At 39.9% G+C, this 11,492-nt stretch overlaps 1 protein-coding gene across 3 annotated transcripts; it reads left to right on the forward strand.

Moving 5' to 3' along the window:
- Window positions 1-1,333: 1,333 nt before the first annotated feature.
- On the forward strand, window positions 1,334-9,665 carry LOC119495784 (homeodomain-interacting protein kinase 1-like). Of its 3 annotated transcripts, XM_037782782.1 has the most exons (13): window positions 1,334-2,315; window positions 3,238-3,419; window positions 3,540-3,731; window positions 3,831-4,012; window positions 4,580-4,703; window positions 5,446-5,568; window positions 5,699-5,785; window positions 5,895-6,058; window positions 6,208-6,267; window positions 7,663-7,724; window positions 7,773-8,210; window positions 8,317-8,694; window positions 8,845-9,665. In XM_037782782.1, the coding sequence occupies exons 2-12, from the start codon at window positions 3,252-3,254 to the stop codon at window positions 8,430-8,432; spliced, it is 1,716 nt and encodes a 571-aa protein (XP_037638710.1). In that variant the 5' UTR covers window positions 1,334-2,315; window positions 3,238-3,251; the 3' UTR covers window positions 8,433-8,694; window positions 8,845-9,665. The 3 variants fall into 3 exon arrangements, with proteins under 3 accessions (XP_037638710.1, XP_037638533.1, XP_037638625.1); XM_037782605.1 differs by having other exon boundaries at window positions 1,337-2,315; window positions 7,663-8,210; XM_037782697.1 differs by lacking the exon at window positions 1,334-2,315 and adding an exon at window positions 2,357-2,465 and having other exon boundaries at window positions 7,663-8,210.
- The last annotated feature ends 1,827 nt before the right edge of the window (window positions 9,666-11,492 follow it).

An 11,492-nucleotide genomic window follows, 5' to 3' on the forward strand; every position in this document is an offset into this window, starting at 1 on the left:
TGTATTTGTTTATTGATTAATATTTTGGGAAGGTGCATATCATAGACTTCTCATGTATGTGATGTTGGATCCATCTAGTGGCTAAAATCTGGTTTTGCATCTGCAGGTCTTTTCACTTCTTACCTAAACATTTTACTTCACACAGTTAATAATCTGTAATCTTTCCTGTATTTTCATTTGAGGTTTGGTTGTTTAGTGGAGAGATGATGACTGAGCGTATGTTTGTTTTTATTTTTTTTATTTTGTCAGTATGACATAATACACACAAAGGTAAAACTAAATATACAGACATCAACACAAGACGTATATGAAACAGACGTTATGATTTTTAGTTGTTCTTGTTAGTAGTATTGTAAGTGTTTGATATAGTGTTTGTCATATATATATATATATATATATATATATATAAATAACTGTGACCAGAGGAATGTGCAGGTATATGTCCGAGGAGGAGGAGAAATACATAAATAAATAATAATGTTGACAAAAAGTTAAATAACTAAATAATAATAATAATAATAATAATAATAATAACAGTAAAATTTAAATAAAGTAAAATTTAAATGAAAATAAAATTAGTCAAGTCATGTCAATTTTATTTGTATAGCTAAAATCATAAATTTGCCTCGGGGGGCTTTACAGTCTGTACAGGATACGACACTCTCTGTTCTTTACAGTACGACCCTCTCATCGGATAAGGAAAAACTTAACCAAAAAAAACCTTTTAACAGGGAAATAAATGTTAGAAACCTCAGGAAGAGCAACAGAGGAGGGATCCCCCTTCCAGGATGGACAGACGTGCGGTAGATGACATGTGTACAGAGTAACAACATAATGAAAATACAACATAGACAATCCATATGACAAAAAATAATACATGTAATGTGAACATATGTGAGAAGGTGGATCCACGAGGATGTCAAGCAGCTTCCCGGCGTCGCCAAACCGGTAGAGCCAGAGCAACACAACCTCCTCTCCAACGCCAGATAGATAGAGCCAGAGCAACACGACCTCCTCTCCACGCCGAATACATAAAGCCAGAGCAACACAACCTCCTCTCCAACGCTAGATAGGTAGAGCCAGAGCAACACAACCTCCTCTCCACGCCAACCAGATAGAGCCTTAGCAACACAACCTCCTCTCCACGCCGAATACATAAAGCCAGAGCAACACAACCTCCTCTCCAACGCTAGATAGATAGAGCCAGAGCAACACAACCTCCTCTCCACGCCAACCAGATAGAGCCTTAGCAACACAACCTCCTCTCCAACGCCTGATAGGTAGAGCCAGAGCAACACAACCTCCTCTCCACGCCGAATAGATAAAGCCAGAGCCCGAGCAACACAACCTCCTCTCCACCATGGACCATATTTTTGTTTTTAATTCACAGTTGCTAAGTAATGTTAACATATGTTACCCATGCCAATAAGCCCATAATAGCGATGTTGCGTAGTTGAAAAAAAGCGATCTTTGGGATGTCTTTAATGTGCTGATCAAAAGAAAGAGTTGAATCGAACATGATGCCAAGATTCTTAACTGTTGAACTGATATCACACAGTTATCTAGAGTTACTGTTACCTGATCAAACTGATGTCTATGTTGAGCAGGGCCAATGACCAGCATCTCAGTTTGAACCAAATTTAGGAGCAAGAAATTACTTGACATCCAGTTTTTCACTGCAGACAGGCAGGTATTTTGACGGCCAGAGTGACCTGCGGGTCGACTTTCGCCTGTCCAGGGCGTCTTTTGATGCCCTGATGGCAGCCATTGGGAAGAACGCAGATCATGGTGGAGGGCCTGTTATCGAGTCCCTGGTCTTCTTGTTTTGGTTGGCTAGTGTAACTTCCTACCATGTTGTGGCCAGGGCATTTGACATGCCCCGAACCACAGTTCACCAGGCAGTCCACAAAACCATCGGGAAGATATTGGCTCTCCTCCATCAAATCATCCGCCACCCAACAGAGGAGGATCTGGTTTCCGTATAGGAGCAGGCTTCGCATGTGACATACCCTAGCGCTCAAAACTGTGTACAAGCCTCTTTCAATAGGCCTTGACTCAGTGTTTCCAGTTTTTCCTCCAGCTAACACCGTGACGTAGTCGTGATGTCACACAAAAGGGTCTCTGAAAATGTTTTTGTTTAAAACGTCATCTGTAGTTCCTATTAATTTCTGACATCATCAACATTCTAGAATGATAATTGTTAACTGGCTGTGATCTCATAAGCACACATTCCACATTCTGTGCTTATGCTTCTGCTCCACTGAAATCACTACAACAACTGAACTGATCCTGAGACCCTCTGTAGCTGATAACAGGTAAGTCACTATTTGATTTTCTCTCTGAGTCTCTGGGGTTAAGTGAATCTGTAACTTTTGAACTGGGCGATATGGCCAGAATCTTCTATCCCAATATAGATTATTTAATATCTCAATAACGATATATATCGCGATATAGCACATTTTCAGGTAATTCAATAAATAAATAGTCTATATATAAAGCCTATTTTTTTTAAATACTTGAAAAGTATTTTTTCAGGTAACGCTTTATAATAACCATCATTTATAAATGGTAAATTGGTAGTTAATTAAACTTAGTTAATAGTTGTTTTACTGTTAAAAAACAATTAAATGATAATTCATGTTTACTAATTATTAGTAATGCTATCATTTCTGTTACTTTATTGTTATTTTGCGTAACATTAAATAATTAGTTTATACATTTGATATTGTATCATAGCTGATAGGAGACAACAACAATTACCTTCTGATTAAATTAGTAAAGTATTTATTAACAGTTTATTGTTGCACACATTATAACATTTTATATAAAGTACTATATTCGTTAATGATTACCAATAGATTTGTAAACTTTTTAACTCTATTGAAAGACGTTGGATTATCATATTGAATTATCGCACAGCCCTACTTAGTGGAAAGACGAGTGAAATTAAGTGTTTTAATAAACAAGAAGTCATGGGGGAAGGAACAGCAGATGGCTTCTTGTAAATTAACTCTATAATTTAAGTATAGTGTAATTAGATTAATTGTTCACCTCAATTCAATTTGTTCTTTGGTAGCAATCAAAACAAGCTGCAGATGTATTTGTCTGTGCAAACACTGGGTAATCTGATCAAAATCATTAAAGTGGGGCTTTAAAATACTAATTAAAACACTTATTGAGGCAGGCAAACATTAAATTATGGCCATTGGAAATAACATATTCACACTTTGCTTTCAGTTTTATTTGCAGAAATGGCAACTGAATTAACATCAATCTCAGACAACTACGACATCCTTGATGTCCTGGGAGAGGGAAGCTACGGAATAGTCGTAGGATGTTACAAACGGGACACCAAGGAAGTTGTGGCTGTGAAACTCTTAAAAAAACCCAGATTTTCACAGAACTACGACCGAAGGGAGGTGAGCTACTTTTTGATGATCTTTTTTTCTTTTTTACTAATGACATTGCTTGAGTCATTATGAAAATGTGCAATCACATAAACTGACGATGACTGTTTCAAACTTGTCATTTATCCCCAGATGGTCATCTTGAAAAAGCTCCAATGTTTGGACCCTGATGAGTCCAGGATCATCAGATGCCTTGAGTGGTACCACGGAAAAGAAACTGCCTACATGGTGTTTGAGATGATGGACATCAGCCTCCATGGCTTCATGGCTCACAGAAAATGGGCTCCTTTGCCATTGAATGGCATAAGGACCATCATCAAAGATGTAAGTATACCAGATAGTAGATAGAATTTGAAGCTCTATAGGTTTTCCACTCTGGCACATCCTTATTTACATATATTCTGTGACTGACTTCACTTGCAGTTGGCCACAGCATTAGCTGCCCTGGGGAGAGTCGGTCTGATCCATACAGATTTGAAGTTGGCCAACGTCATGCTGGTGGATCATAAGACGCAGCCATTCAGGACAAAGCTCATTGACTTTGGCTTGACTCTGCGGAAATCCGAAGCCTGGCCAGGACAAGCTGTTCAGCCTTTGCTGCACAGGTGAGACCTTTGTATTAGAATTGCTTGGATTCAAGATTCCTGCCATTTATTGATATTAATGTACACCACTCTGCTGGAATGTATTTGCAATATTTTTTTCTGTCTGTAGTATTTTCCCTTAGAAGGTTTTTTCATTGCTCTTTCTAAAAAGAATGAAACTTGATACCTTAGTTTGGTGCACTCCCAAACTCTCGTCAGAGCTGGAGTCGTTTCATGTAAACAAAATAATTGTCCTAATTTCTTGGCCAAATTTGTTTTACTGTACAGCATAGTGCTATATATCTATTGAGCTTGGAATATGGTCAGAAAACCCCAATATCCCCAGTATCATGTTTCAGCTTTTTAGATAAAGAAGCATCGTGCCAAGCCTCATTGAACAGAGTTGCTTGAAAAGCTTTCTATAAGTGCGAGGGAAATTGTTGAATTCAAGGGCCCACGTGGCATCCTTATATTGATGCTGTGCATTCTTATTTTGGGGCAATTTATGCAATGGCCAGAGTTGTATTTTTATGCTTTTAAACATGACAGTGTTCTTCATTTTATGTGTTGCTGTTCTTCCACATGCAGGTCTCCTGAAGTCATTCTGGGCCTCCCATTCTCTGAGGCCATTGACATCTGGGCTCTCGGCACAATAATGGCCAGGCTCTCCCTCGGCTTTTCACTTTTCCCGGGGACTCATGAGTATGATGTGGTAAGTATTATTGCTGGTTCATTTCTACATCTTTCTTAATGTATGTAGTAATATTTCTTTTGACATGTACTAATATTAAAAGGTCCGGCATTTTTAATACGTTGGCTTCTTTAAGTGGAGTCGCACCAAACAAAGTACTAAGAAGACAACTACTCTACAGCTAGTGGCTCTGCAAGACTGCACATTGCTGCTTTGAGCTAAATGCTAAAATGCTACTGCTTAGCAGGTTTAGTGTTTACCATGTTCACCATCTTAGTGAGCGTGTTAGCATGCTAATATTTGCTAATTAGCACTAAACACAAAGTACAAGTATTTAGTCATAAACCGAGGTATTGGGAAAATGAAATTGTTGACCTGATGGTGGCGCTAGATTAAAAGAGAAAGTATTCCCAAAGTGATTACGATCTTGAGGGCAACATGAATATGGCAATCCATCCGGTAGTTGTTGAGACATTTCACTCAAAGACACAAATGTCAGCCTCATGGTGGCGCTAGAGGAAAAGTCAGAGGATCACCAAAGCCGGTAGTGTTCATAGTTCGGGCGGATGTCTACAATAAATTTCATGTTAATCATTCATGTTGAGATATTTCAATCTGGACCAAAGTGGTGGACCGAATGACCGACCGACCGACCGACCGACCGACAGACAGCCCACCCAACATTGCAATCCATAAACCATCGAGCATGGCTTAACATTTATAGAGTAGTCAATAATGATGTTTCTCTGTGTTTTGTCTCCAGCTGCGTTACATCATCGACCTCCTGGGTGAAGTTCCGAAGAAACTTGTGAAGGCTGGGAGAAGGACAAAGCTCTACTATAAGGGAAGAGGCAATTTCTTCATGAACACGAATTGGACAATGAAGGTATAGTATCACAACCTTCTTTGACTTCACTAGCCAAACATGAACTATCCTCTATAAGAAAATTCTCCGTTAGTATAAAAGCGGTAACGCTGATAAAGAGATAACTCAAGTAAATTTTGTCTTCTTTTAGACGCCAGAACAGTTTTTCAAGGAAACCGGCCACAGCACACAAGAACACAGGGCATACAAGGCACCCTCTCTGAACGAGCTGACAGCGGTAGGTTGTCAAGTAGATGCTGCTTGCATAGGAGCCCACAAAATAAATCTCACAATTTTCATGAGCCAGGAGGGTTATTTTGTCTAATGTTAATTTTGACTCAATTTAGTTGAACATGCTCCGAGGAAACAAGGAAGAGGAGGCTGATAGGAGAGCTTGTTTTGACCTGATGAAGAAAATGCTTCAGATGGATCCCAAGAACAGGATTACCCCAAACAAAATCCTGGCACATCCATTCATAAAGGGGAGCTACGTCAGATACAGCAAAGGATGGTAAGTGTGGCTGTATGATATTAGGCCTCTTCTTGGCACAAAGGTTATCAGACATCAGTAGGCATTATAGATTATTTTACTGGCTGGTGTAATGTGTATCGTGTGCAATTTGAACATGATAATTAAAGTGTAAATTTATCCATTGGCAGCACAATGTCCACAGTCGTTGACGTCAGCAAGAGCCCTGCAGAGACCAAGGTTGATGACTGGTAAGTGATGATTTATATTTTTGTTTTGGATTGTGTGGCAGGTAGTAAGGGCATATTTGTGTACTATCAGTTTGAAACACTTGTTCTCGACTCAGCATGCTTCTGACTCTAAAGGTTTGTTTAGCTGTCCGACCCACAACTTTACTGTTTTGGTTCACTCTCACCCCTCATAGCATCGTTTTTGACCGCAGCAGGCAGAACTGTACACTACCTGCTCAGCACCAAATGGCAGACAGACACAGTTAGTTGTAGAGTAGAGTAGCTGGTAAACATAGTGGAACATTTAGCTGCTAAGGAGCCCGATATTTCCTCTAGGAGAGCTAAAAGAGAGTGAATATTGGACATACATTCATCAGGTGGACAGAAACACGAGTACAAATGAATGATAATGTTGCTCCATAATGTTGGTTATTTCTGGGTTTCCGGTGTAGCCAGCGGATATCCAAGCCAAGAATTCCTTTTCCGTGCCCTGCTCATTGTTTACAGTCCGAGTAGCAACTTGAGACGCGAGACTGGAGTTGAGAGACAACGTGTACGATCAGATTGTTTCACAAGTAGCCAGTTTACAAGCTAATTTTAAACCAATAAAAAACGGAATCATCGTCAAACGATAGCTGGTGACTTCCCAGATTGCATTTCGGCCAATGCGTTCCGCCTCTTTTGCTCTCCACACGGACTGTTTACCTTCATTCAACCAAAGCCTGCTCGAACGTGATTTGTCAATACTACTCGATTCTACATGTAAATGCAGAATCGATTTATTGAGATTATTGCAGGTTGAGGTAAAAAATTTACACACTTGTACTTGAGTATTTCCATTTTATGCTACTTTGTAATTCTATGTCACTACAATTTAGAGAAGGATACACTTTTTACTGCACTACATTATTTTTATTATGCAATCTGCAAACTTGCCGCTAGATGCTGGCAGATCCTACACACTGCACCTTTAACATGTCGTATGCACTTCACAGCATTTACCGAATGTGGAATTAGCGCAACTTGCTACAATACACAAATACAAGTAGACTTTTTTTTAGAAGTCCATTTATATTAGATACTCATTACCACAACACTTAGAATATGTGAGAAATGGCAGGTAGAGGTAACAGTGTCTCAGACGACAAATTGGCAGCATGGCTTGATAACTCGGAGGCCCCCCCTCTCAATCACCTGTAACAGCATTTATGAAATTCTTGCTGTTTGCCAGTGAAATAAATTGCACTAGACATAGTTAGGTATATAGGTATATAGGTGCTATCAAAAGAAGTAACGGCAGGCGCGCCCTTGCCATCAAAAAGATAATGTCCCTATTTCCCTCTAATTTGGACAGGCAATGCTTTTTTGTTCTAGTATGGACCAACAATGACTCTGTGTATATGTGTGTTTATATAGTCCCCAGGCTGTGGAGAAGAAATCCCACCCTCCAAAGGATGAGAAATCCAACTCTCCAAAAGATGAGAAATCCAACTCTCCAAAGGATGGGAAATCCAACTCTCCAAAAGATGAGAAATCCAACTCTCCAAAGGCAAAGGATGAGAAATCCAACTCTCCAAAGGATGAGAAATCCAACTCTCCAAAGGATGAGAAATCCAACTCTCCTAAGGATGAGAAATCCAACTCTCCTAAGGATGAGAAATCCAACTCTCCTAAGGATGAGAAATCCAACTCTCCAAAGGATGAGAAATCCAACTCTCCTAAGGATGAGAAATCCAACTCTCCAAAGGATGAGAAATCCAACTCTCCAAAGGATGAGAAATATAACTCTCCAAAGGATGAGGAATCCAACTCTCCAAAGGATGAGGATGCTAGAGACTCAAAATCGGTCAGTGACTCGACTGATAGCAGCCTCTCTAGTAGCGAAGACAGCACATTTGAGGACTTGGACAGCATGATCATCCCATCAGCTCCTCAAAACAGACCAGAATCCTCTCAGATACCTGGTAGGAAATATTCACATCCACCCCTCCTTCCACTCTCCATTTACAGTAATTCCTTCATGATTCATGACTTCACGATTAAAACACAGACTATACTTATAATTTCCAGAGGCCATTGAGCCCAAGAAGAAGAAGAAGAAGAAGAGAGGAATCCAAAGATTCTTGTCCACCTTGAAGAGGAACATTTTCTGTTGCTTCTGTGCGCCAAAGAACGGCGATGAATGAAGCAGTGAGTCTCCCGATAAGAGTCACTGACCGGTGAACGGCTGAGACCAAAGGGGACCATGAGTCACTGACCGGTGAACGGCTGAGACCGAAGAGGACCATGAGTCACTGACCGGTGAACGACTGAGACCAAAGGGGACCATGAGTCACTGATCGGTGAACGACTGAGACCAAAGGGGACCATGAGTCACTGACCGGTGAACGGTTGAGACCAAAGGGGACCATAAACGCCTGTCATAGAAGAACTCCTACTCCTACTAAGGTATGCCAGCTAGGATGAATACAACTTTACATGTGACGCTATATTTGAAAGTTGTGCTGCATTTTTTTAATCATTTAAAAACGTTAATGCCATGTCTATGAAACAAATGTCATTAATGACACCAACATTTGCACAACCTTTTCTCAACAGCCTTCCAAAATATAGTCCAGGAAGAAAGCTACTACCAGAAGCTACACGTCTGTGACTTGGAGTCACAATAATCAAGGCCTATTGAAGGAGGCTTGGACAAGGGCAGACACGGGTCTTGGGGTATAACACATGCGCAGTGTAACTGAAGCTGTGGTCGTGCGTTGCGATTGGTCCAATTTCGGCGAGTGCAGACCAGATTTTTCTGCGCATGTGTTGTACCCCAAAGATATGACGCGGTGATGATGCATGACCCAGCCTCCTTCAATAGGCCTTGACAATAATCCGACTGGTTAGCCATTTTTCCCCGAAGAACCACTCCACAGCCACTCCATCCGACACATATTATCCGTCTGTCCGTCCTGGAAGAGGGATCCCTCCTCTGTTGCTCTTCCTGAGGTTTCTTCCATTTTTACCCTGTTAAAAGGGTTTTCGTGGTTAAGTTTTTTCTCATCCGATGCGAGGGTCGTACTGTAAAGGACAGAGGGTGTCTTATGCTGTACCGATTGTAAAGCCCCCTGAAACAAGTGATTTGTGTTTTTGGGCTATACAAATGAAATTGACTTGAATAAGAGCCTGTGGTTTTGGTAATCGCTGGAGAGTAGAGTGTGGGAGCATCGGCCGGTGGCCTGTGAAGGGCCGCCGATACGATACTTTCACGCTACCTCTTGCTGATTGCTGCACCATGGTGGAAAAGGAAGTAGACAAACTTCGAAGTCAGCTACAACAGCATGGAGTTGAGTGAGGAGTGATGAAGGAATGGGAAGGCTAGTGGGAGTAGGAGGAATAAACAGGATAAATAAATAAATATCTTTATGAAATAACCACATGGTAACCTATTTTTGTAAACTCCTGTGTGCATTAAATACTTGACAAATGAAAAGTATTTTTCTCATTTTAAGAACTTGAGTGCAAAATAAACATAACAGTTTTAAATGAAATTATAGAGAAAAAATAAATGTAGGCCTAACCTATTTCACGATAGAAACAATATATATATATATCTATATTCATATAGATATATACATCTATATAGATATATAGATATATATGTTTACAGTATATATCGTCATATTGCCCAGCCCTCGTGGTGATGAGGTTTGAGGGGGAAGGAGCAGTAAAGAAAATGGACAGTAATTTATCAATACAATGTTCACATCCTTTTTGTAAAATAATTAGTGAACTGTTCATCATAACTTTTTTTTATTTGTGAACAAATATAATGAATGAAACATTATTTAAAAGTTTTGTTAATCTGCTCTTTTAGTGCAAACATTTCCAGAAGAATTAAAAGTTCAGATGAAGGCTGTGATATGTGTAAATAATAAAATAATAATTTAACTTGTAATACTAATGGGCCAAAATGATGTAAAATTGGATAGTTTCCTTCAAATTTTCTCGGGGTTGTACTCCCAAAACCCAATGTCTCCTAGTATCTTTTATTCAATGTCGGAGTATCCTGACTGTGACACTGCTCCTAAAACCTGAATGATACCCGACTACAAGCTACAAATAACACAGGAAAGCACTTTAACTAGCAACACTTAAACACCCCACCATAACCCTCTAATGTTCAAGTTGAAATATTATTGGAGTATTACCAACCTACTACAGAAGATGCATAACCCAAGTATAATAATAGCAATAAAACAGCAGCTGGTTATGACTGACACAGTAGAACATGCTTAAAGAAATAATGATATAATAATAATAATAATGGCCGATACACACGCCAACATGTGTATAAGAAGAGTACTGGCACTTATTTTTTTTTTCACTTCAGTCTCCGTGTAACACGGTGAAAAAAGTAGAAGAGTGAAGAAAGCTGCTGTGTGTAGGAAGAATTAGGGGCAGTGGAAAAAGCACCAGTGTGTGCTCTTCAAGTTGAAGCAGGAGAAATGCCACTGTAGCTCCGTAGGAAACAGCTGATTGCCAATTATTACTGGATGAATCTAAGGCCCTGTTCAGACGTAGGTAAGTAGCGAGCTGTCCACTGTTGAGATAAATTGAGTATAAATCTTTGGATGCCTATAGTTAACTACAGTCTTAGATAGGATGTGTCAATATCAACACAACCTGTGTTAAAATCCGACACATCAATGAGTTGAATTTGGGTCAACACATGTTATGTTAATTGTGACACATTAAGTGTGTCAAGGATATTAACACAGTAACTGTGTCAGCTAGATTAACACAGAGATGTATAATGATGTGTTAATACTAACACAGTTATGTGTTGATGTAATGTGCAAATATTAACACATTCATGTGTTGCTCAAACTTACAGTTAAAATCACAAGGGAGGGAGGGAGTCGCCGGAGGCTGAGCAGGAAAAGCGGGTCGGTGACGGAGCTGGCTGGCTCCCGTGCCTTCCATAGAGTGGCCGGCAGCATTGATGGGACCCACATAAGAATCAAGCCACCTGCAGCAAATAAGGAAGACTACCTGAATAGGTACCTTGCATACAAATTGCCACTTCACACAAAGATATAATGGCCTGCTTTAATCTCATATCAATGTCAACTGTCAAGTGACTACATTTTACTACTTTTTTTTATTTTTTAACAGGAAGCTTTTCCACTCCATCCAGCTGCAGGTGATCTGTGACCACAAAGGTCACTTCCTAAATACTTTCACAGGTATGGATTGGA

This window comes from Sebastes umbrosus, chromosome 1 (genome assembly GCF_015220745.1).
Source record: "Sebastes umbrosus isolate fSebUmb1 chromosome 1, fSebUmb1.pri, whole genome shotgun sequence".
NCBI lineage: Eukaryota > Metazoa > Chordata > Actinopteri > Perciformes > Sebastidae > Sebastes > Sebastes umbrosus.